Here is a 26,994-nt window from a genome sequence, read left to right as displayed (position 1 = left end):
TTGTGAAGGTTCTGTGGTAATGAATGGTGGAAATGCTATTCATAAGGAAGGATGGGCCATTTCTACACACTCAGATGGTCTGTGGCTGGGAGCATGGCAGAGGCAATCTTGGGCATCCATGGAGATGTTCCTGTATCATTTTTCAGGATCCCAGATTTTCCTCACAAAGGGTCTGACCTCTACAAAATAGACATGCATTGGCTAAGCATTCCAACATCTGTAGAGCTCTGCCACTGTAACTACAAGGCCTTCAGCCCACATATTTGGGCAATGATTCTGCCTTCTATCCAAGAAGATAAAGGTCTTGTAAGCACTCTCCAAGGAGTCCTGGTTTACTTAACCATTCACTGTTTGCTAATGGCTGAATGACGTCTTCAATTTCTCAAGGTCCTTCTGCAGGTGGTAATGCAGATCAGCGATAATCAGTCTACTCCGCTGTTTGTAGGCACTTTCCCTACATTTTCCAAGGCCTGCATCATCACACATGCCATAGCATTCTCTATCATTGAAGCATTTTCTCAGGAAATCACCTGTGAAATATTTTGCAGCTAACCACCTACCTGTGCCCCACTAGTCAACCTGCTTTACTCCTGCCAGGCAGGTGAGTGGTCCCCAGATCCCTATTTTACCATCTGTTTTGTCAGAATGTTCTTGGTATCAGAGTGTTGGAGGGAGTTCTCTGCAAAGACCAAGATGGGACTGCCTGTACAGAGATTTTATTTCAAGATATGATTGTGAGAGAATGATGAGGGGAGCAGTTACTTAGTCTATTTGAGCTGTTATAACAAAATACCGCTGGCTAGGAAATGTATAAAGAGGACTTTATTTTCCCAGAGTTCTGGAGGCTGTGAAGTTCAACATCAAAATATCAGTAGGTTCAATTGTCTGTTGAGGGCTCATGTCTGTTTCTAAGATGCCTTCATGCTGCATCATTTGGAAGGGAGGAGCATTGTGTCCTCACAGAGCAGAAAATAGAAGGGCCACAGGACAAACTCCCTCTATCAAGCCTTTTCATAAGGGCACCTGATCCCATTCACAAAAGCTCTATCTTCATGACTTGACTTAATCACTTCCCAAAGATCAGCGTTTCAACATAAATTAAGGAGGGGACAAAACATTCAAACCAAGGAAGGCTGGGAGGGCAACCAGAGGGAAGGAAAGTGCAAGAAGAGGTTTGGTGGAGGTGTCCTAGATTGCCTGCAGTCCAAGGAGGTTGGGGAGATTGTCAGTAACAGACCTCCCTTGGTATCCCTGCTCTGCAGTCACTGGCTAAGAGCAGTCCTTAGAAAGCACAGCCTGGCACAAATACAAGAACATGTGCTCAATAAGAAAGAGACCATATTTCCCCAATAGCCCAGATAATGCCCTCCCCTCAACTGGCATCTCTGTTCCTTAAACATTGATCTCTTTTCTCCGAATCTCTTGGGGACACATGGGTTGAATTCAGGTTCTCTGTGGCCCTCTGGATTCTGTCTGCCTTTGTTATATCTTCACAAACAAGTTATGCAGCCTCAACTCAAGCTTGTAACAAAGCAAAGTTACTCTCCTGTGTGTGTCCTCTGATGGCTGGTGAGATATGGCTTCAAGATGAAGCCTCACCCACACTCCCTGTACAAAAACCCTTCTCATGTAAGTGTCTCTTTAAGTGCTTACTGTAGTACGACTTATTGCTAAACTTTCGTCCACACTCTTGGCATTCATAAGGCCTCTCTCCTGTGTGTATTCTTTCATGTACAGTGAGGTCTGACTTACTGGTATAGCCTCGCTTACACTCCTGGCACACAAAAGGCTTCTCCTTAGAGTGTATCCGCCAGTGGTGTCTGGTGAGACTTCTCTTCCAGCTGAAGCCTTGCCCACACACATTACACACGAAGGGCTTCTCCCCTGAGTGTGTCCTCTGGTGTGTGAGGAGATTTCCCTTCCAGTTGAAGCCTCGCCCACACTCCTTGCATACAAAAGGCTGCTTGCCAGAATGTGCAAGCTGGTGTTTCACAAGGTTTGACTTCCAGATAAATCCTTGCCCACATTCACTACAGATGAAAGGCTTCTCCCCCGAGTGTGTCTTCTGGTGGAAGAGGAGAGTTGACTTTAGGATGAAGCCTCGCCCACAATCCTTGCAATTAAATGGCCTTTCCCCTGAGTGTGTCCACTGATGTCTAAGAAGATTTGCCTTCAAACTAAAACTTTTCTCACACTGCTTGCACATGAAGGGTTTCTCTCCTGAGTGTGTCCTCTGATGTATGGTGAGATTTGGCTTCAAGGTAAAGCCTCGCCCACAATCCCTGCAGAAAAAACGTTTCTCTCCCAAGTGTGCCCTCAGGTGCTTGTTATACGAGGACTTATCCCGAAACCTTCGCCCACACTCCCGACATCCATAAGGCTTCTCCTCTGAGTGTGTCCTCTGGTGTAAAGTGAAGGTTGACTTTTGGATAAAGCCTCGTCCACAGTCCTTGCACACAAAAGGCTTCTCCTCTGAGTGTGTGATCTGATGTTTCACGAGGGTTGACTTCTGAATAAACCCTTGCCCACATTCTCTACAAACGAAAGGTTTCTCCCCTGAGTGTGTTCTCTGGTGGTAGACGAGAGTTGACTTTTGGCTAAAGCTTCGCTCACAATCCTTGCACACAAAAGGCTTCTCCCCTGAGTGTGTTCTCTGGTGTCTGAGGAGACTTCCTTTCACGCTAAAACTTTGCTCACACTGCCTGCACGCGAAGGGCTTCTCCCCTGAGTGTGTCCTCTGGTGTGTGATGAGGTGTGACTTATTGCTAAAGCCTCGGCCACACTCCTGGCATCTGTAAGGCTTCTCTCCTGAGTGTATTCTCTTGTGCACAATGAAGTATGACTTATTAGTATAGCCTCGCCCACACTCCTTGCACACAAAAGGCTTCTCCCCTGAATGTGCCTTCAAGTGCTTGTTGTATGAGGACTTATCATTAAACCTTCGCCCACACTCCTGGCATTCATAAGGCTTCTCTCCTGTGTGTGTTCTCTCATGCACAGTGAGGTATGACTTACTGGTGTAGCCTCGTCCACACACCTTGCACAGAAAAGGCTTCTCTCCTGAGTGTGTCCTCTGGTGTCTGAGGAGATTTGCCTTGAGGCTGAAGCCTCGCCCACACTCACTGCATACATAGGACTTCTCTCCCGTGTGTGTCTTCTGGTGCAAGAGCAATGCTGACTCATTTCTAAAGCCCTGGTGACACTCCCTGCATGTAAAAAGTTTCTGCCTGGAATGCGCTTTTTTGTGTATGATTACTATCGTCTTCTGGCTGAAGTCTTGCCCACGCTCTGCACACCTGAATGCTCCCCATCTTGAATTTTCTATTCCTTTCAATACTTTGTCTATTTCTGTAGGATTTTCCCTCTGGCCTTGACTAGACTCTATTTCCACTACGCTGTTCCTCCTCCTTGAGCTTACTGCATGTCTTAGGGGTGGGCTGGAAAATGCCATGGGCTTAGAGCTTTTTTCTTTCTCTTGGCCTTCAGCTGTGTCACTCTGGAAGCTTTGATCAGAAAATTGTAGTTGCTGTTGCCTCTGATGTGCAAGTCCAAGATTGTTGGGCTGCAGGACATGTTCTGCATATATTCCTGGAGAACAGACCAACGATGAGACTGAATCAGTAATGAAAAGTCTTCTATCAAAGAAAAACCTAGGACCCAATTGCTTTACTGCTTAATTCTAGTAAACTCATAAAGAACAACAAACATCAATTCTTCTCAAACTATTCCAAAAACCTGAAGCGGGGCGGGGAGGAATTCTTCCTAACTCATTCTACAAGACCAGCATTATCCTGATACCAAAAACAGACGAGAACACAACAAAAACAGAGAACTACAGGCCAATATCCCTGATGACGCTAAATGGAAAAATCCTTAACAAAATACTAGCAAACCCAATCCAGTAACACAGAAAAGATAATACACCATGACCAAATGAGATTTATCCCAGGTATGCAATCATGATTCAACATACACAAATCAATACTTGTGATACATCACATCAACAGAGTGAAGGACCAAAAGACATATGATCATCTCAACAGATACAGAAAAGGATTTGATATAATTCAAAATCCCATTATGATAAAAACTTTTGTTTCTTTGAGACAGGGTCTCACTCTGTTGCCCAGGCTGGAGTGCAGTGGCATGATCATGGTTCACTGCAGCCTCGACCTCCCAGGCTTACACGATCCTCTCACCTTAACTTCCCGAATAGCTGAACTCCAGGTGCCTGCCTGTAGTCAAGCCACAGGTGCCACTGCCTGGCTAATTTTTGTATTTTTTGTAGAGATGGGATTTCGCCATGTTGTCCAGGAAAAGTACTCCAAAACTTGTCGGATATATGATTATATGAGCTTTCCTACATCATCTGTATAATTTCTAATTTTTCTGATCACTCAGATAATGAGAGTTAAGTTTGCTGATTCTGTAAAGTTACAGGGTAACTTACAATGGTGTTATTTTGGCACTACCCACATACACCCCACCTTCTCATACCTGCACTGAACCAGCTTTGTCATTCTGCCAGTAACCTCACTTATGAGTTAAATAAAATCCTAACATGTACTCCCATTACATTAAACATTCACACTTTCAGAAGTCAGTGGTAGACAAGAAGCCTTTTATTTTAATTAACTGACAGACAAATCAGCAAGCAATTAATATGGGGGCGAGAGAAGGGAGTTGATAATGGACTGAACGTTAGCATCCCCCCCAAATTCATATGTTGATGCCTTAACCTCCAATGTGATGGTATTTGGAGGTGGAGTTGTTGGGAGATAAACAGGTTTAGTTGAGATCATGGGGTGAGCCCATGAGAGGACACAGCAAGAAGGTGGCAGCCTGCAAGCCAGGATGGGGACCCTCACAATGAAGCAAAGGTGCCAGCACCTTCATCTTGGAATTCCCAGATTCTAGAACTGTAAGAAATAAATGTCTGTTGTTTAAGCCTCCCAGTCTATGATATTTTGTCATTTCTATGATATCTGAGATGACTAAGAAAGGAGTCTCTTCCCACCTATGCAAACTGAGGGAGTGGCACCGATCATAAATCCAAAAGCAGAGACCTCATACCCATGAAAATTCAGACCGGCTCCAAATTTCTCAGTGGATGCCCCCACATTTTTTATGGGGTGGTGGGAAGCAAGGAATGGGAAAGAACTCCACAGTCTGTATGAACCTGCTTTTTTTGGAAACAACAAGACAAAGTCAACAACAATAACCATAAAAAAAAAAATCAACCTGCTGATTTTCTGACAGAGAGTATACTGTGTAATTCCACTTACAAGAAGTTCTAAGATAGGTGAAACTAAGGCATATTGAACAAAATCCGAATAGTGATTTTCTCTGGTGGATGTGGGGGCAGGAAATGACTGGAAAAAGGCATAAGAGTACTTCTGGGGTGAAAGTAATTGTTATGTGTTGTCATAGGGGTCCAGATTACATAAAGTTATGCATATGTCAAAGCTCACTGAATGTTACACTTAAGATTTATGCATCTTACATAAGTCCTAAGAAGAACCACAAAGAAACATTATAATATTACTTATTGATATGCATGCTGAAGTGTTTATCAGTAAAGGATAATGATGTCTCCAATATTAAAGAGCATCAAAAGGAAGATGGACTTATGGATGGAGAGAGCAATGTACAGCTGGATAAGTAAGTGATAAAGAATATGGAGCACAGAGCTAAATGCTGACTGTAGGTGGGGGACTGACAGGTGTTCATTCTATAAGCCTTTCAACTTTTTAGTATCCACCAAAATATAATTGTTTAACATTTGCTTCACAAAAAAATGCTGGAAGAAAGAAAGTATTATAGGATGTAAACTCAAAATATACATGCCATGAAATAAGGAAAGTTAAATGAGCATTACAGTCACCAAAAATATCTTAAGAACTAATATTAATATTAAATGAAATAGATAATAATATAGTAACTATTATGATGTTTTACAGATGAAATATGATGACCAGGATTTGCTTCAAAATAATCCAGGAATGGGAGATGAGGGTGAAAGTACAGAGGACACAAGATTCCCTGTAAGCCAATAAAATTATAATAATTCTAACCCTGCATGTATTTAATAGAAGACTAAAATATATAAAGTAAGTCCCACAAAACTTAGTAGATATAGAACAATCCACTATGAATATAGAAGATGTAAAAACCATCTTTTCAAGTATTGCATAGTTCAAACTGCCCTCCCTAAAAAAAATCTGTAAAGACACAGAAGAGTTAAGCAACAACAACAAAAATCTTTATATATAATTGGCCAAGCATGGTGGCTCACGTCTGTAATCCCAGCACTTTGGGAGGCCGAGGCGGGTGGATCACCTGAGGTCAGGAGTTCAAAACCAGCCTGGCCAACAAGATGAAACCCATCTCTAGTAAAAATACAAAAAAAAATTAACCAGGGGTGGTGGTGAGCACATGTAATCCCAGCTACTCAGAAAGCTAAGACAGGAGAATTGCTTGAACCTGGGAGGCGGAGGTTCCAGGGAGCCAAGATCGCGTCACTGCACTCCAGTCTGGGTTACAAGAGTGAAACTCCGTCTCAAAACAAAACAAAACAAAACTTTATATCTTTAAATCTTTGTATCTTTATAAACTTGATCTACGAAGCGTTTCTTAAACAAGACATAAAAGAGACTTCTAAGTACTCGAGGAGAACTGCAGCTAAGTAAGGCTAAATCTGTCCACACATACACTAAATAGGATATAAAGGTCAATAGAAACAGATGACCCTGAAACTGACACATAACAAGACAGAGAAAACTAAATTTATCATTGTCATAAGCAGAAAACTTAACATCACTTTTTAGCAGTCTCCTGTGGTCCCACTGTGAGGAGTGAGGGAAGCCAGTAAAATAGCATGAAAAGAGAAGAGAGGAACACAGGGCCGAACTGTGAACTAAAACTGCTCCAAGAGAGAACAAGTTCACCCTAGAGGCAAAAATCATCATCATCATCGTCGTCGAGGCAAGAATCATCATCATCATCATGAGTCCTGATCATCATCATCATGAGTCCTGATCATCATCATCATGATCATGAGTCCTGATCATCATCATCATCATCATGAGTCCTGATCATCATCATCATGATCATGAGTCCTGATCATCATCATCATCATCATGAGTCCTGATCATCATCATCATCATCATGAGTCCTGATCATCATCATCATCATCATGAGCCCTGATCATCATCATCATCATGTCCTGATCATCATCATCGAGTCCTGATCATCATATCATCATGAGCCCTGATCATCATCATCATCATCATGAGTCCTGATCATCATCATCGAGTCCTGATCATCATCATCATCGAGCCCTGATCATCATCATCGAGCCCTGATCATCATCATCATCATGAGTCCTGATCATCGTCATCATCATGAGTCCTGATCATCATCATCATCGTCATCATCGAGTCCTGATCATCATCATCATCATGGTCCTGATCATCATCATCATCGAGTCCTGATCATCATCATCATCATGAGTCCTGATCCATCATCATCATCATCATGAGTCCTGATCATCATCATCATGAGTCCTGATCATCATCATCATCGAGTCCTGATCATCATCATCATCATGAGTCCTGATCATCATCATCATCACCATGAGTCCTGATCATCATCATCATGAGTCCTGATCATCATCATAGAGTTCTGATCATCATCATCATGAGTCCTGATCATCATCATGAGTCCTGATCATCATCATCATCATCATGAGTCCTGATCATTATCATCACCATCATGAGTCCTGATCATCATCATCATCATGAGTCCTGATCATTATCATCACCATCATCATGAGTCCTGATCATCATCATCATCATCGAGTCCTGATCATCATCATCATGAGTCCCGATCATCATCATCATGAGTCCTGATCATCATCATCATCATGAGTCCTGATCATCATCATCATCATGGTCCTGATCATCACCATTATCATCATCATGAGTCCTGATCATCATCATCATCATCACGAGTCCTGATCATCATCATCATCATCATCATCATGAGCCCTGATCATCATCATCATCATGTCCTGATCATCATCATCGAGTCCTGATCATCATCATCATCATGATGAGTCCTGATCATCATCATCATGAGCCCTGATCATCATCATCGTCATCATGAGTCCTGATCATCATCATCATCATGAGTCCTGATCATCGTCATCATCATGAGTCCTGATCATCATCATCATCGTCATCATGGTCCTGATCATCATCATCGAGTCCTGATCATCATCATCAAGAGTCCTGATCATCATCATCATCATCATGAGTCCTGATCATCATCATCATCATGAGTCCTGATCATCATCATCATCATGAGTCCTGATCATCATCATCATGAGTCCTGATCATCATCATCATCATCATGAGTCCTGATCATCATCATCATTGAGTCCTGATCATCATCATCATCACCATGAGTCCTGATCATCATCATGAGTCCTGATCATCATCATCAAGAGTCCTGATCATCATCATCATCATGAGTCCTGATCATCATCATCGTGAGTCCTGATCATCATCTTCATGAGTCCTGATCATCATCATCATCATCATCATGAGTCCTGATCATTATCATCACCATCATGAGTCCTGATCATCATCATCATCATGAGTCCTGATCATTATCATCACCATCATCATGAGTCCTGATCATCATCATCATCATCATCGAGTCCTGATCATCATCATGAGTCCCGATCATCATCATCATCATGAGTCCCGATCATCATCATCATCATCATGAGTCCTGATCATCATCATCATGAGTCCTGATCATCATCATCATCGAGTTCTGATCATCATCATCATCAAGAGTCCTGATCATCATCATCATGAGTCCTGATCATCATCATAATCATGGTCCTGATCATCACCATCATCATCATCATGAGTCCTGATCATCATCATCATCATCATGAGTCCTGATCATCATCATCATGAGTCCTGATCATCATCATCATCATGAGTCCTGATCATGAACATCATCATCATGAGTCCTGATCATCATCATCATGAGTCCTGATCATCATCATCATCATGAGTCCTGATCATCATCATCATCATCATGAGTCCTGATCACCATCATCATCATCATGAGTCCTGATCATCATCATCATCATGAGTCCTGATCATCATCATCATGAGTCCTGATCATCATCATCATCATCGTGTCCTGATCATCATCATCATGTGTCCTGATCATCATCATCATCATGAGTCCTGATCATCATCATCATCATGAGTCCTGATCATCATCATCATGAGTCCTGATCATCACCATCATCATGAGTCCTGATCATCATCATCATCATCATGAGTCCTGATCATCATCATCATCATGAGTCCTGATCATCATCATCATGAGTCCTGACCATCATCATCATGAGTCCTGACCATCATCATCGAGTCCTGACCATCATCATCATGAGTCCTGATCATCATCATCATCATGAGTCCTGATCATCATCATCATCAGTCCTGATCATCATCATGAGTCCTGATCATCATCATCATCATGAGTCCTGACCATCGTCATCATCATCGAGTCCTGATCATCATGATCATCATGAGTCCTGATCATCATCATCATCATCATGCTCATGAGTCCTGATCATCATCATCATGAGTCCTGATCATCATCATCATGAGTCCTGATCATCATCATCATCATGAGTCCTGATCATCATCATCATGAGTCCTGATCATCATCATCATCATGAGTCCTGATCATCATCATGATCATGAGTCCTGATCATCATGATCATGAGTCCTGACCATCATCATCATGAGTCCTGATCATCATCATCATGAGTCCTGATCATCATCATCATCATCATCATGAGTCATGATCATCATCATCATAATCATCATCAGTCCTGATCATCATCATCATCATCGACTCCTGATCATCATCATCATCGAGTCCTGATCATCATCATCATCATGGGTCCTGATCATCATCATCATCATGGGTCCTGATCATCATCATCATCATGAGTCCTGATCATCATCATCATCATGGAGTCATGATCATCATCATCATCATGAGTCCTGATCATCATCATCATCATCATGAGTCCTGATCATCATCATCATCATGAGTCCTGATCATCATCATCATCATGGGTCCTGATCATCATCATCATCATGAGTCCTGATCATCATCATCATCATGAGTCATGATCATCATCATCATCATGGAGTCATGATCATCATCATCATCATGAGTCCTGATCATCATCATCATCATCATCATGAGTCCTGATCAGCATCATCATGGAGTCCTGATCATCATCATCATGAGTCCTGATCATCATCATCATCAAGAGTCCTGATCATCATCATCATCATCATGAGTCATGATCATCATCATCATAATCAGTCCTGATCATCATCATCGACTCCTGATCATCATCATCATGAAGAGTCCTGATCATCGAGTGCTGATCATCATCATCATCATCATGAGTCCTGATCATCATCATCATCATGAGTCCTGATCATCATCATCATCGAGTCCTGATCATCATCATCATCATGAGTCCTGATCATCATCATCATCATCATCAGTCCTGATCATCATCATAAGTCCTGATCGTCATCATCATCATGAGTCCTGATCATCATCATCATCATCATCAGTCCTGATCATCATCATAAGTCCTGATCGTCATCATCATCATGAGTCCTGATCATCATCATCATGAGTCCTGATCATCATCATCATCATGAGTCCTGATCATCATCATCATGAGTCCTGATCATTATCATCATCATGAGTCCTGATCAGCATCATCATCATCATGAGTCCTGACCATCATCATCATCATGAGTCCTGATCATCATCATCATCATCGTGAGTCCTGACCATCATCATCATCATCGTGAGTCCTGATCATCATCATCATCATCATGAGTCCTGATCATCATCACCATGAGTCCTGATCATCATCATCATCATCGAGTCCTGATCATCATCATCATCATGAGTCCTGATCATCATCATCATCATCATGAGTCCTGATCATCATCATCGTCATCATGAGTCCTGATCAGCATCATCATCATGAGTCCTGATCAGCATCATCATGAGTCCTGATCAGCATCATCATGAGTCATGATCATCATCATAATCATCATGAGTCCTGATCATCATCATCATCGACTCCTGATCATCATCATCATGAGTCCTGATCAGCATCATCATCATGAGTCCTGATCATCATCATCATCATCGACTCCTGATCATCATCAAGAGTCCTGATCATCATCATCGAGTCCTGATCATCATCATCATCATGAGTCCTGATCATCATCATCATCATGAGTCCTGATCATCATCATCATCATGAGTCCTGATCATCATCATCATGAGTCCTGATCATCATCATCATGAGTCCTGATCATCATCATCATGAGTCCTGAACATCATCATGAGTCATGATCATCATCATAATCATCATCAGTCCTGATCATCATCATCGACTCCTGATCATCATCAAGAGTCCTGATCATCATCATCATCGAGTCCTGATCATCATCATCATCATCGACTCCTGATCATCATCAAGAGTCCTGATCATCATCATCATCGAGTCCTGATCATCATCATCATCAAGTCCTGATCATCATCATCATCATCGAGTCCTGATCATCATCATCATGAGTCCTGATCATCATCATCATCATGAGTCCTGATCATCATCATCATCATCATCATCATGAGTCCTGATCATCATCATCATGAGTCCTGATCATCATCATCATCATGAGTCCTGATCATCATCATCATCATCATGAGTCCTGATCATCATCGTCATCATGAGTCCTGATCAGCATCATCATCATGAGTCCTGATCAGCATCATCATGAGTCCTGATCATCATCATCATCATCATGAGTCATGATCATCATCATAATCATCATGAGTCCTGATCATCATCATCATCGACTCCTGATCATCATCATCATGAGTCCTGATCAGCATCATCATCATGAGTCCTGATCATCATCATCATCATCGACTCCTGATCATCATCAAGAGTCCTGATCATCATCATCGAGTCCTGATCATCATCATCATCATGAGTCCTGATCATCATCATCATCATCATGAGTCCTGATCATCATCATCATGAGTCCTGATCATCATCATCATCATGAGTCCTGATCATCATCATCATCATGAGTCCTGATCATCATCATCATCATGAGTCCTGATCATCATCATCATCATGAGTCCTGATCATCATCATCATGAGTCCTGATCATCATCATCATGAGTCCTGAACATCATCATGAGTCATGATCATCATCATAATCATCATCAGTCCTGATCATCATCATCGACTCCTGATCATCATCAAGAGTCCTGATCATCATCATCATCGAGTCCTGATCATCATCATCATCATCGACTCCTGATCATCATCAAGAGTCCTGATCATCATCATCATCGAGTCCTGATCATCATCATCATCAAGTCCTGATCATCATCATCATCATCGAGTCCTGATCATCATCATCATGAGTCCTGATCATCATCATCATCATGAGTCCTGATCATCATCATCATCATCATCATGAGTCCTGATCATCATCATCATGAGTCCTGATCATCATCATCATCATGAGTCCTGATCATCATCATAAGTCCTGATCGTCATCATCCTCATGAGTCCTGATCATCATCATCATCATGAGTCCTGATCAGCATCATCATCATCATGAGTCCTGATCAGCATCATCATCATCATCATCATCATCATGAGTCCTGATGAACCACTGCAGTGACTACGGGGACTTAAGAGGGTGCACAATTCTAGACCACAGCCCCACTCAGGCAGTACTTCTGGGGGATATGGGGGAAGGAGGAAGGTGAAGTGACCTCTGGCAACAGTAGTACTGCTTAAAACATTAAAAGACAAGGAAAAAAGCTATGGGAATTGAAGAAGAAAAACGGACAGAGGTTTTAAGAAGCTAAAATAGAACTTAAAACAAATTTAGAAAAAAAAAAAAACCCCATCAAAAAATGGGCAAAGGATATGAACAGACACTTCTCAAAAGAAGACATTTATGCAGCCAAGAAACTTAGAAAAAATGCTCATCATCACTGGTCATTAGAGAAATGCAAATCAAAACCATAATGAGATACCATCTCATGCCAGTTAGAATGACAATCATTAAAAAGTCAGGAAACAACAGGTGCTGGAGAGGATGTGGAGAAATAGGAACGTTTTTACACTGTCAGAGGGAGTGTAAATTAGTTCAACCATTGTGGAAGACAGTGTGGCGATTCCTCAAGGATCTAGAACTAGAAATATCATTTGACCCAGCAATCCCGTTACTGGGTATATACCCAAAGGATTATAAATCACTCTAGTATAAAGACACAGGCACATGTATGTTTACTGCAGCACTGTTCACAATAGCAAAGTCTTGGAACTAACCCAAATGCCTATCAATGATAGACCAGATAAAGAAAATGTGGCACATATATACCATGGAATACTATGTGGCTATAAAAAACGATGAGTTCATGTCCTTTGCAGGAACATGGATGAAACTGGAAACCATCTTTCTCAGCAGAGTCACACAAGAAGAGAAAAATCAAACACTATATGTTCCCACTCATAAGTGGGAGTTGAACCATCAGAACACATGGACACAGGGATGGCAACATTATACACTGGGGAATGTTGGGGGTTGGGGGGCAGGGGGAGGGATAGCATTAGGAGAAATACCTAATGTAAATGAGTTGATGGGTGTAGCAAACCAATATGGCACATGTATACCTATGTAACAAACCTGCATGTTGTGCACATGTACCCCAGAACTTAAATTAAAAAAACAAAGAAAATCAGTATATAGAAGAATGAGATCCAAATTATGTCAAAAATTTACATTTACTTATACGGAAAAATAAAAAAAAAACAAAACAAAACAAAAAGAAGCTAACATAGGAATACCCTGACAGTATCAGGAAGGGGCGACAGACTTAGGCTTGCAGTCGGGCAGTCACGAGGAAAGTCACAAATGAGGAGACTGAGTGGGAGAAAGAAGCCTAGCAAGTAGGGGGAAAGGAGGCTTCCTGGGAGAAGGAGTCCAGGGGCCCCAAGAGAACCCCTCACTCAGCAGGGACTGAAAGGAAGGCAGGGCCAGGTGGTCTGAAGAGCAGCCAAGGAGGCCAGAACAGCTTCCAGGTCCCCTGGCCTCAGAGAAGCCTCCTCCCTCCTGAAAGGCTGAGTGCCTTGTGCTCTGTCTGCCCTGTCTATCCCCTCACCTGCACGGGGGCCTGGCCGGCATCTTCTCTCTTCTCCCCAGGGCGCTTCCCCTTGCTCTAGCCGCCTGATGAGTTCTGGTTTAGAATGGAGAATTCCTGCTCACAGGGAAAAAAACCATAAGGTGACTCCTGGTTGTAGGCTCCAGGGGCCATTTGCTGGAGCCACCCAGGGCAGGAAGGGAGGGAGACTCAGAGGGGGAAGGCTCAGGAGGACCCTGTCTACCATGCTCAGAGTACAAACCCCCAGGGGGAGCCGCAAGGTGGGGAAAGAGGCCTGCAGGTGCCCAGTGGCAGTCAGTATGAAACTTTACCAAAGGTAGACCTTCCTCAGGGGAATAGAGAAAACAACATTCTTGTCTCTGAACCTAACCCTATGGCAACATCAGAGGCGCCACAGGTCAAATGTTAGGCTCGAGGGAAGCCACGCTTACCTAGTGAGACCAGGTGGCTGTAGTTCTCCAGTGTCACCTCCCTGTACAGGGCTCTCTGAGCAGGATTCAGCAGCCTCCATTCCTTCTGGGTGAAATCCACAGTGACATCCCCAAATGCCAAGAAAGCCTGTAACACAAAACCCAGGCATGCTCACCAGGGACAGTGTTGCACTCAGGCAGTTGGAGGATTCCAGGTTCTGCCACCTGTGCCTGGAGTTCCAAGACCTCCGTCTCTGCCTGGCCCCAGTATTTATGGAGCTAGGTAGTCTTAAAGGGGCTTCCTAGAAGCACAGAGAGTTTTAACTGCGTGGAGCTTTAAACCTAGGCAGGGAGAAGAGGAAAACTCAAAAAATTAAGTAACAGTGTTTCCTACAAACATATGAACAGTAAATAACACATTACTAAAGTTTTACGGTACCCTGAGCCATGTTTTGAGTTAGATACTCCATGAATTTCTAAATGAGCAAGACACAGCTCTCATGGATCTTCTGATAAAATGACAACCGATCATTTGGGATCTGTGCTGGAAAATGTAAATCTCCACTGCAGGATCCCAGAATTCAGATCCAGGTTAGATCTGATGTCTACCAAAAATCCAGTGCTGTATAGGGCAGTCTGAGCACATCTGAATTAGTGGATGGAGCACTTTTGAAAGAACCCTTCTCACAGTACATCTGTTCTGCAACTACGCACGTGACCAGTTTGGCATCTCTGTAGGTGCCTGATGAATTTAAATTCCATTTGTGGCCAGGCACGGTGGCTTGTGCCTGTAATCCCAGCACTCTGAGAGGCTGAGGCGGGTGGATGACTTGAGGTCAGGAGTTTGAGACCAGCCTGGCCAACACGGTGAAACCCTGTCTCTACTAAAAATATAAAAATTAGCCAGGTGTGGTGGTGCATGGCTGTAATCTCAGGTGCTTGGGAGGCTGAGGCAGGAGAATCGCTTGAACCTGGGAGGAGGTTACAGTGAGCTGAGATTGTGCCACAGCACTCCAGCCCAGGCGACAGAGCAAGACTCTGTCTCATAAATAAATAATCAATTCGTGAAGCTCATCATACTACTAGACTCATGAGTCAGAAAGCCTCTCCTTTGACCCTTAACTGTCAATCCCTATTTCCCCCAGCACTGATCTATCATGTCGCACCTACTGTAAAGATCCTCAAAATCCAGGCAGGCTGGGCGTGCTGGCTCATGCCTATAATCCCAGCACTTTGGGAGGCCAATGCAGGATTGCTTGCATCCAGGAGTTTGAGACCAACCTGGGCAAAATAGCGAGACCCCCAACTCCACATACACAAAAATAAAAAATTAGTTGAGCATGGTGGCAAGTGCCTGTAGTCCCAGCTAGTTGGGAGGCTGAGGTGTGAGCACTGTTTGAACCTGGGAGGTCAAGGCTGCAGTGAGCTATTATTGTGCCACTGCACTTAGCCTGGGCAACAGTGAGACCCTGACCACCATCGCCCCAAAAAACCCAAAAGAAAAACCAAGAAAACCCCAGACAGCTTAAAGACCAAGTTGGGCTCCTCAGGCTGGCATCCAGGCCTCTGTCCTCAGGAAGGTCAGAGGTAGCCAGCAGTCTTTAGGAATAATCAGATGACAGGGGCCAATGAGGGAGGTAGGTGGGAGCTATCTCAGCAGTTTAGGCCACGCTGTGAGGAGTCTGCAGGAAGTGGCAGAGCTATGGGAGGTGGCAATCCTACGCTGTCAAACCGTGAGGACCCTGGTGAGCTTGGGCATCTGTGGCCAACTGACAATGCAGGCTCGGCACAGGGCAGTGACTACTCCTCAGAGATGTAGCCGATCCAGGGCTGTAGGTGCAATCTCCCAGTTTGGTAATGCTGAAAGCCCATCTAACCATCCAACACGCTGTCTGCCAAACCAGAGATATTCAGGTGCCCTGTGTGACTCTGCACCTCCACTAGAACACACAGAAAATCAGCTGTGGCCACCCCAAGCCAGCACCTGGCAGATTTCTGAGTTGGGAGCCTAAGGGACCACAGTCCACTCCTGCACCCACATCTAGGCCATGCTTCTCGCAGCTGTTCCAGGCAGTGGCCATGCATTTTAAGGACATCAAGGCAAGCCCCTTCTGATCCAGGCGCTCCTCTGATGTCCCACTATGGCTTGAAGACCTGCTGGCCTGGCTGAGCCTCCCAAGGCTGTACTTGGTCTCCGATACTTCCACGCAATTTTATCCCCCTCTCCTCACTGGAGTCTGATGAGGCTCCAGTCATCCCCTTTTCTCTCTTGCAGGCCTTTCCTCTAACACGAGCCCAGCCCATCTCATTGCATCTTGGGATCTGCTTCTCCTAGGACCTGGATTCATCCACCAGCCGTCTGTGAGAACGTTGACTGCTAAAACCCTTCGTCCCTGCAGTTGAGCAGTCTGCCCAGTGGCGGCCTGAGATTGAGCACACTTCTGCCTCTTCCCCTTCTCCTGTACTTGTCACATCTCTCGCAACTGCCCAGAGAGCCCCTCCCACTGGAGGCCTTTGTGACCTCCCTCTCTGCCCTACCCTTCATTGACACCAACCCAACATCATCACTGGACACCTGAGTGTGGAGATTCCTGTCTTTGGCTGTAAATGCTCCCTGGGTGTTATACACAGATCACTACTTGATAAGTGACACCCACAGGCCAGTCACCTGCTGGAGGACGCCAGGAAAGACAGATCACTCCCCAGGAGCGGTGCTGGCCTTGGTCCTGTGCTAACAATGTGACTGCTAGGGCCAGCGAAGGAAACGGGCCCATCCTGTGACAGCAAGAAGGACAGTTCTGGGAAGTCTCACCTGTCTCCTGGCTCCCTGGAGTCCCATGACTGTCTTCCTGCTCTCCATGGAGAAGGGAAGCTTGCAGATGGCTGATCTGTGGGAGGAGAGAAGTCAGAGGGTGGCTGGGTGCAGCTGCTCTCCCCACATGTGACACAGGCCTGATTCCAATACCAACTGGGGATCTGGGGAGAGCACATCTGCACAATCCCCCTGTGGGGGTCTGGCCAAAAGGTCTAGGGAGCCAGGCTCCCTGCAAATCCAGGACAAGCTCATCTGGGAGTGAAGACCCTGTGTCCCAGGAGCTGGGTGAGGTTTGTTGCTTACATCACTGAGGGGCTAAAAGGATGTGCAACACCTGCAGATGAGGTCTTGAGTTTAAGGTTAGGGCTCAGAGTTGCAGGTGTTCTTTGCATTGGACAGAACACACAAAAGCTGTCTGCCTCTTCTAGCCTCCGTCTACCTGGGTTTAAAGTCAGGATAATCACAGGGGCAGACAAACTTAAGAAGGCCACAGGCAGATGGCATTGGCAGTTATTAAGTACTGTACAACACCAAAGCCTGTAACAAATTAATAGCATGGGGAGTGTAAGCCTTCAAGAATAAAAGTCCTCAGACATGTGGTCAATCTAAGGCAGTGAGTGATCCAATGCAATTTGGATCCTGATTGCAACAAAGAATACGTGAGGAGTTTTAGCAGCCAGTGAAATCTGAACACTAACTGGATATTAGATTATCAAACATTGATTTTGTTGTTATAAAAATATTTTGGGTTTTAAAAGCATGAGCCCTTCCTTGTATACAAACGTTCAGAACATTCATGAGTGAAAATGATGTCTGGATGTGCTTAAACACCCCTTCTCACCCTCAAAAGTCAATTGAGCATTATTGGCCATACTTGATAATTTTTAGAACTGAATAATGTGTACTGGGTTCATTGTACTATTTTCTCTGAATTTTTGGAAAATAATTCCAGTAGAAATACAGGAAAATAATTGTAAATTAAAGTGGTGGGTACAATGATTTCATTAGAGTACTCACTATACTTTTAAGTGAACGTTTTGATAAAAAAAAGTAAAAGTAAAAACAGACATACAGGGGTGAAAAGAAGGAAATGTGAAGGAACAAAGATGCTATCGTGGTGATTATGATGAACACAGCATACATCCACTGGCCAGCAACTTTGAGACAGAAGAAGTGAACAAATACTATGGTGTTATGAAAGGAAAACAAAACTAGGGACCCCAGTCCACTATGCCAAAAGGAAAACATGTAAGAAGCTGCCTTTTCTTTTGTTCCAAAGGAGATAGCTACAGATAAAAGGTTAAGTATCTCCATAGTAGCTGCTCTATGCACACCTTATCTTACATAAAGTGCTGATTTACTGAGTGTGAGATGAATACATAACTGACTATTCTCCTACCTGCTCCTTTTCTCTTGCCACAGGTGGATTACCACACCCTCCCTCTTTCCCCTCCAGCTTACTTTTCCCTTTTAAACAATGAAGCTCTCAAACTCATCTTTGGGGAAAGCCACTGACCTCTCTCTGGGGCATGTGCTCAACCTTGGCAAAATAAACATCTATTAGCACATCAAAAAGCTTTTATCCACCATAATCAAGTGGGCTTCATCCCTAAGATGCAAGGCTGGTTCAACATATGCAAATCAATACATGTAATCCAACATACAAACAGAACCAAAGACAAAAACCACATGATTATCTCAATAGATGCAGAAAAGGCCTTTGACAAAATTCAACAGCCCCTCATGCTAAAAACTCTCAATAAATTCAGTATTGATGGACTGTATCTCAAAATAATAAGAGCTATTTATGACAAACCCACAGCCAATATCATACTGAATGGGCAAAAACTGGAAGCATTCCCTTTGAAAACTGGCACAAGACAGGGATGCCCTCTCTCACCACTCCTATTCAGCATAATGTTGGAAGTTCTGGCTAGGGCAATCAGGCAAGAGAAAGAAATCAAGGGTATTCAGTCAGGAAAAGAAGAAGTCAAATTGTCCCTGTTTGCAGATGACATGATTGTGTATCTAGAAAACCCCATCGTCTCAGCCCAAAATCTCCTTAAGCTGATAAGCAACTTCAGCAAAGTCTCAGGATACAAAATCAATGTGCAAAAATCACAAGCATTCTTATATACCAGTAACAGACAGAAAGTCAAATCATGAATGAACTTCCATTCACAATTGCTTCGAAGAGAATAAAATACCTAGGAATCCAACTTAAAAGGGATGTAAAGGACCTCTTCAAGGAGAACTACAAACCGCTGCTCAGTGAAATAAAAGAGGACACAAACAAATGGAAGAACATACCATGCTCATGGATAGGAAGAATCAATATCGTGAAAATGGCCATACTGCCCAAGGTAATTTATAGATTCAATGCCATCCCCATTAAGCTACCAATGAGTTTCTTCACAGAATTGGAAAAAACTGCTTTAAAGTTCATATGGAACCAAAAAAGAGCCCACATTGCCAAGACAATCCTAAGTCAAAAGAACAAAGCTGGAGGCATCACGCTACCTGACTTCAAACTATACCACAAGGCTACAGTAACCAAAACAGCAGGGTACTGGTACCAAAACAGAGATATAGACCAATAGAACAGAACAGAGTCCTCGGAAATAATACCACACATCTACAGCCATCTGATCTTTGACAAACCCAAGAAAAACAAGAAATGGGGAAAGGATTCCCTATTTAATAAACAGTGCTGGGAAAATTGGCTAGCCATAAGTAGAAAGCTGAAACTGGATCCTTTCCTTACTCCTTATACGAAATTAATTCAAAATGGATTAGAGACTTAAATGTTAGACCTAATACCATAAAAACCCTAGAAGAAAACCTATGTAGTACCATTCAGGACATAGGCATGGGCAAGGACTTCATGTCTAAAACACCAAAAGCAATGGCAACAAAAGCCAAAATTCACAAATGGGATCTATATTAAACTAAAGAGCTTCTGCACAGCAAAAGAAGCTACCATCAGAGTGAACAGGCAACCTACAGAATGGGAAAAAATTTTTGCAATCTACTCATCTGTCAAAGGGCTAATATCCAGAACCTACAAAGAACTCAAACTAATTTACAAGAAAAAAACAACCAATCCCATCAAAAAGTGGGCAAGGGATATGAACAGACATTTCTCAAAAGAAGACATGCATACAGCCAACAGACACATGAAAAAATGCTCATCATCACTGGTCATCAGAGAAATGCAAATCAAAACCACAATGAGATACCATCTCACACCAGTTAGAATGGCAATCATTAAAAAGTCAGGAAACAACAGGTGCTGGAGAGGATGTGGAGAAATAGGAACGCTTTTACACTGTCAGTGGGAGTGTAAATTAGTTCAACCATTGTGGAAGACAGTGTGGCGATTCCTCAAGGATCTAGAACTAGAAATATCATTTGACCCAGCAATCCCGTTACTGGGTATATACCCAAAGGATTATAAATCATTCTAGTATAAAGACACAGGCACATGTATGTTTACTGCAGCACTGTTCACAATAGCAAAGTCTTTTAACTAACCCAAATGCCTATCAATGATAGACCAGATAAAGAAAATGTGGCACATATATACCCTGGAATACTATGTGGCTATAAAAAACGATGAGTTCATGTCCTTTGCAGGAACATGGATGAAACTGGAAACCATCTTTCTCAGCAGAGTCACACAAGAAGAGAAAAATCAAACACTATATGTTCCCACTCATAAGTGGGAGTTGAACCATCAGAACACATGGACACAGGGATGGCAACATTATACACTGGGGAATGTTGGGGGTTGGGGGGCAGGGGGAGGGATAGCATTAGGAGAAATACCTAATGTAAATGAGTTGATGGGTGTAGCAAACCAATATGGCACATGTATACCTATGTAACAAACCTGCATGTTATGCACATGTACCCCAGAACTTAAATTAAAAAAACAAAGAAAATCAGTATATAGAAGAATGAGATCCAAATTATGTCAAAAATTTATATTTACTTATACGGAAAAATAAATAAAAAACAAAACAAAACAAAAAGAAGCTAACATAGGAATACCCTGACAGTATCAGGAAGGGGCGACAGACTTAGGCTTGCAGTCGGGCAGTCACGAGGAAAGTCACAAATGAGGAGACTGAGTGGGAGAAAGAAGCCTAGCAAGTAGGGGGAAAGGAGGCTTCCTGGGAGAAGGAGTCCAGGGGCCCCAAGAGAACCCCTCACTCAGCAGGGACTGAAAGGAAGGCAGGGCCAGGTGGTCTGAAGAGCAGCCAAGGAGGCCAGAACAGCTTCCAGGTCCCCTGGCCTCAGAGAAGCCTCCTCCCTCCTGAAAGGCTGAGTGCCTTGTGCTCTGTCTGCCCTGTCTATCCCCTCACCTGCACGGGGGCCTGGCCGGCATCTTCTCTCTTCTCCCCAGGGCGCTTCCCCTTGCTCTAGCCGCCTGATGAGTTCTGGTTTAGAATGGAGAATTCCTGCTCACAGGGAAAAAAACCATAAGGTGACTCCTGGTTGTAGGCTCCAGGGGCCATTTGCTGGAGCCACCCAGGGCAGGAAGGGAGGGAGACTCAGAGGGGGAAGGCTCAGGAGGACCCTGTCTACCATGCTCAGAGTACAAACCCCCAGGGGGAGCCACAAGGTGGGGAAAGAGGCCTGCAGGTGCCCAGTGGCAGTCAGTATGAAACTTTACCAAAGGTAGACCTTCCTCAGGGGAATAGAGAAAACAACATTCTTGTCTCTGAACCTAACCCTATGGCAACATCAGAGGCGCCACAGGTCAAATGTTAGGCTCGAGGGAAGCCACGCTTACCTAGTGAGACCAGGTGGCTGTAGTTCTCCAGTGTCACCTCCCTGTACAGGGCTCTCTGAGCAGGATTCAGCAGCCTCCATTCCTTCTGGGTGAAATCCACAGTGACATCCCCAAATGCCAAGAAAGCCTGTAACACAAAACCCAGGCATGCTCACCAGGGACAGTGTTGCACTCAGGCAGTTGGAGGATTCCAGGTTCTGCCACCTGTGCCTGGAGTTCCAAGACCTCCGTCTCTGCCTGGCCCCAGTATTTATGGAGCTAGGTAGTCTTAAAGGGGCTTCCTAGAAGCACAGAGAGTTTCAACTGCGTGGAGCTTTAAACCTAGGCAGGGAGAAGAGGAAAACTCAAATTACCCACCAATTTCAGATGATAAAACAGGCACAAAACATTTAAATACCTTTCTCAAAGCAACACAGTCAAGAAAGTGATAGAGCCTGGGTTTCAGCTCTCACTGTAAAGGGTTATGTCTTAACCAGTAGGCAGGGCTCTGACATTTCTCAATGAATCTGCACAAGTTAGGAGGGGATCTGGGTCAAGCTAGATTAGCTTGCAAGGTCATGAGGTATATCTTGACTGATGGGTCTCTCTACCTTGGGGTTCTGCTTACAATTTTTCCATAATGAAATGATTAAAATCAGTTATTTGGCCAGTCCACAGCCCCAGAGGCATTTAAAAAAACTGCTGGGCCCAATGGTTGCTGTTACTCCCACTCCAATAACCAAGGAAGCCCTACCAACCTGGTGAGGATGAAACTCACCTTTTTTCCCTTGCCCAAATGCGTATATATGGGGCTTGGGGAGTCCTGCCCTAGAAACCATAAAATCTAATCAGACGAGTTTTATTACTCTTATACAATGTGGCTCACTTTCCAACCTGACTCTGGTACAGCATCACATGACAGCAGATGCTGAAGGAAGTTATTTTAGCCCAAAATATACTTCTTTGACAAGTTTTGAAGTGGCTGCCACAGGCGCAACATACTGAAATGGATAGCCCCGCAAAGCTGCCTTTAGTGGGAAAATTTGCATCTGTAGCAAATCTCCACTAATGTAGCCAGATCTCCTTCGTTCTAAGCCTTTCCTAGGTCTGGAAGAGACAGCCAGTTTGACGCATGGTGGCTCACACCTGCAATCCCAGCACTCTGGGAGGCCAAGGCAGGTGGATCACCTGAGGTCAGGAGGTCAAGACCAGCCTGAGCAACATGGTGAAACCCCATCTCTACTAAAAATACAAAAATCAGCCAGGCGTGGTGGTGGGCACCTGTAGTCCCAGCTACTCAGGAGGCTGAGGCAGGAGAACTGCTCAAACCGGGGAGGTGGTAGTGGCAGTGAGCTGAGATCACGCCACTGCACTCTAGCCTGGGCGACAGAGCAAGACTCTCTCTCAAAAAAACAAAAACAAACAAAGAAACAAAAATAACTGAAAACATACATTTACCATCCATTCTGTGGGCTGCCAACTAAGAGGCTTCATCTACATAACAAGAACTTTGATCTATGCAATCCCCTTAACTCTGGCATACTTCTGATTCCAGGCTTTAGGCAACAGCTTAAGTCTCTCAACCAATTGTCCACTAAAGAATACCTAAGTGCCCCCATGAGGTGTAAACCCGTTTGGAGATACTGGATTTTTGGGAGGAACCCATGTGTATCTTCCTCATATTGATTTATGATTTTCTGAGGCAAGATCTCGCTGTGTTGCCCAGGCTGGCATGCAGGGCAGCCAACATAGCTCGTTACAGCCTCCACCTCCCGGACTCAACTGACTGGGCCACCGAAGTAGTTGAGACTACAGGCATGGGACACCACGCTCTGCTAATTTTTTATTTTTCTAATTTCAGGTAGAGACAGGGTGTCTTGCTGTGCCGCCCAGGCTGCTCTGGAACTCCTGACCTCCCACAGTGCTCAGCCTGATTTATGATTTTACCTGAAATTCCTGTCTCCCTGGATTGTATAAAATTAACCTGCAAGCCGACCACCTCGGGCACTTTCTCAGGACCTCTTGAGACTGAATAACCTGGGCCACAGTCACTCACACTGACTCAAAATAAACCTCTTTAAATATATTTTGCCATCATTAGTAGGGCTCCAGGGAAGAGACCACCTGGGTCCCCACAGCTACCTCACCTCCTGCGGACGCTGCCCCACGCAGGGGCCCCCACACATGTCTAGAAGTGCCCATGCCAGGACATCTGGTCCCGGCCTACCCTCCCATCCGAGGAAGATAGTCCCAAGGCGGCCTGCCCCCAACCCAAAGCAGCGACCCTTCCCCAAAACACGCGGGCGAAGTCCTCCCCGGTCCCGCCTCCCACAACAAAGTCTGGAGCACCAAGAGTCGGAGGGAACCCGAGTCGGACCTAGTCCATCAGTCTCTGGGCTATAACCCCCACCCAACCCGTGGACCCAGTCTGTGGCCGAGTCCCCCTCCACCTCCAGCCAAACGACCCGCGTGGCAGCTACCTAGGCCGCTGGCCCGTCCCCACCCGAGGAGCAGCGACACTGGCACACGGAGACCTGGGTTGCTCGGCGCCCCTGTGAAATCCGGGCTGCCTAACCGCCACTACACGCAACCGGGACGGAGACCGAGTAGCGGCCCAGACCCGGGACGCTCGGCGAGTCGCAGTGCCACAGTCCACTCCAAGGCGCGGCCTGGGTCTCCGCCCCTCCCCAGAACACGGAGACGCCGGGCCTGAGGCAGGGCGCGCTACGGCCCCAGCAGCGCCCCGGCGTCCCAGGCCTTCCCGACCCTTCTTCCTGCGCAGGAAGGGCGCTGGAGAAAGGGACCCGGAGGAGCGCGACTCACCAAGGCGGCTGACGGCGAAACGAGGCGCTGAGGTCACCGACGGTGGACTACCCACCTCACGGTTCGCTGACGCCCAGGGATCTGGACCGCTCGGTCTCCGCCCCTCCCCAGAACATGGAGACGCCGGGCCTGAGGCAGGGCGCGCTACGGCCCCAGCAGTGCCCTGGCGTCCCAGGCCTTCCCGGCCCTTCTTCCTGCGCAGGAAGGGCGCTGGAGAAAGGGACCCGGAGGAGCGCGACTCACCAAGGCGGCTGACGGCGAAACGAGGCGCTGAGGTCACCGACGGTGCACTACCCACCTCACGGTTCGCTGACGCCCAGGGATCTGGACCGCTCGGCGCCGCCCGGGACTACGCTACGCAGAATACTCAGCGCGGCCGGGACTACGCTACCCAGAATCCTCGGCACGGCCCGTGGCTATGCGACCCTGTGCTTCGCATCCCCTCGGTAGACTACACTCCCCAGGGTTCTCGGGGAGTCGTCCAGGTACACGCCCCAGAATGTTGGTCAAAGCCGTTCACCGGGGACTGCGCGACCCGGAATCCTTGGAAGGACTCTTGTCTGACAGGCGCCGCGACCCTGTGGTCTTTTGGACGCGGAGGGATCCTTTCAGAACCGGCGATTTCTTTTACTTATGTAGCCCTATACATACAATAAGAATATTTTTCCATTTCTATGATATAGGTAAATAATTTTCTGTCTTTTGATTATGGTTATATCTTTTTTTCTTTTCTTTCTTTTTCTTTTTTTTTTTGCTATGTAGTCCTTTTGATCTCTGAGAGATTTTCCTACGGATTTTGTGGTTTTATCATTCTCATTTAGATCTCTCAATGGTTTAATTTTTCTCCAGGTATACACTGTGAATATATACTTATTTTTAAAATTTTCCAATATTTTATTTTCCCATTAAATTTATTAAAAATATAGTCTTTTACCACGTAATTTAAGGTTTCAGCTACATCATTGAGTATACTCACAATTTACATTTGCATTTCAATTTCTAATTTTCCCCCATATATCTAATTATGCATCAGTGCCACAATTCTTTCATTATGTAGGGTGTATAATATGCTGATATCTTTTGTGGCTTGCCGAACCACATAGACTTTATATTTCAGGCCTTTACTAGGTATACTTTCTGTTTGCTTTTTCTCTTTTGGTTTTTAAATTTTTAATTATTCTGGATAAATATTAGTTGTACATATTTATAGGTTACGTTATATTTTGATACAGGCATACAGTGTTTATTGGTCAAATTAGGGTTATTGGGGTAACCATCCCCTCAAGCATTTAGCATTTCTTTGTTTTAGGAACTTTCCAGGTCTCTCTTTTATTTTTAAATGTATAGTAAAATTGTTCTTAACTATAGTCACTGTATAGTGCTACTAATTACTAGAACTTATTCATTCTATCTAACTGTATTTTTGTACCCATTAACGAGTCCCTATTTATCCCCTCTACCCACCATCCTTCCCAACCTCTATTAACCATCTCATTCTACTTTCCGTCTCCATGAGTTCATGTTTTTAGCTCCCACAAGTGAGTGAGCACATGTGATATTTGTCATGCTGTGCCTTATTTCACTTAACATAATGTCCTCCATTTTCATCCATGCTATTGAAAATGACAGAATTTCATTCTTTTAATGACTGGCTAATATCCCATTATGTTTATGTACCACACTTTCCTTTTCCATTCATCTGTTGATAGACACTTTGATTCTGTATCTTTACTATTTTGAATAGTGCTGTAGTAAACATGAGAGTGCAGATATATTCTTGAAATACTGATTTCCTTTCTTTTGGATATATACGCAGCAGTGGGATAGCAGTGGGATAG

At 44.4% G+C, this 26,994-nt stretch overlaps 2 protein-coding genes across 5 annotated transcripts in view; one reads left to right on the top strand and one right to left on the bottom strand.

Moving 5' to 3' along the window:
* Window positions 1-807: 807 nt before the first annotated feature.
* On the bottom strand, window positions 808-25,448 carry ZNF337 (zinc finger protein 337). Of its 4 annotated transcripts, XM_073009125.1 has the most exons (7): window positions 25,212-25,414; window positions 22,355-22,481; window positions 21,924-22,019; window positions 17,554-17,629; window positions 14,763-14,889; window positions 14,332-14,427; window positions 808-3,588 (listed from the first exon to the last, which is right to left on the bottom strand). In XM_073009125.1, exons 3-7 carry the CDS (start codon window positions 21,944-21,946, stop codon window positions 1,583-1,585), a joined length of 2,328 nt encoding a protein of 775 aa, XP_072865226.1. In that variant the 5' UTR covers window positions 21,947-22,019; window positions 22,355-22,481; window positions 25,212-25,414; the 3' UTR covers window positions 808-1,582. The 4 variants fall into 4 exon arrangements, with proteins under 4 accessions (XP_072865226.1, XP_072865228.1, XP_072865225.1 ...); XM_073009127.1 differs by lacking the exon at window positions 21,924-22,019 and having other exon boundaries at window positions 25,157-25,448; XM_073009124.1 differs by lacking the exon at window positions 21,924-22,019 and having other exon boundaries at window positions 25,212-25,313.
* Window positions 23,045-26,994, top strand: part of LOC103247032 (uncharacterized) — a 73,785-nt gene continuing 69,835 nt past the window's right edge. Inside the window, exons 1-3 of the mRNA XM_073004867.1 lie at window positions 23,045-23,094; window positions 24,761-24,939; window positions 25,025-25,641. Coding sequence (XP_072860968.1) covers window positions 23,045-23,094; window positions 24,761-24,939; window positions 25,025-25,641 — 846 coding nt within the window. The remainder of the gene's footprint in view (window positions 23,095-24,760; window positions 24,940-25,024; window positions 25,642-26,994) is intronic.

The sequence above is a fragment of the Chlorocebus sabaeus genome, chromosome 2, assembly GCF_047675955.1.
Source record: "Chlorocebus sabaeus isolate Y175 chromosome 2, mChlSab1.0.hap1, whole genome shotgun sequence".
NCBI classification, from domain to species: domain Eukaryota; kingdom Metazoa; phylum Chordata; class Mammalia; order Primates; family Cercopithecidae; genus Chlorocebus; species Chlorocebus sabaeus.
The sequence above is the reverse complement of the archived record's forward strand: the minus strand, read 5'-3'. Positions and strand labels throughout refer to the sequence as shown.

Bases quoted from the DNA above. Each gene is read 5' to 3' on its own strand.
- ZNF337 (XM_073009127.1), bottom strand. From the start codon at position 22,434: ATGGAGGCTGCTGAATCCTGCTCAGAGAGCCCTGTACAGGGAGGTGAC. The intron at 17,630-22,354 runs GTAAGCGTGGCT...CTCCTCCCACAG, and splicing joins CAGCCACCTGGTCTCACTAG to ATCAGCCATCTGCAAGCTTC. The intron at 14,890-17,553 runs GTGAGACTTCCC...TTTGTGTTACAG, and splicing joins TCCAGGGAGCCAGGAGACAG to GCTTTCTTGGCATTTGGGGA.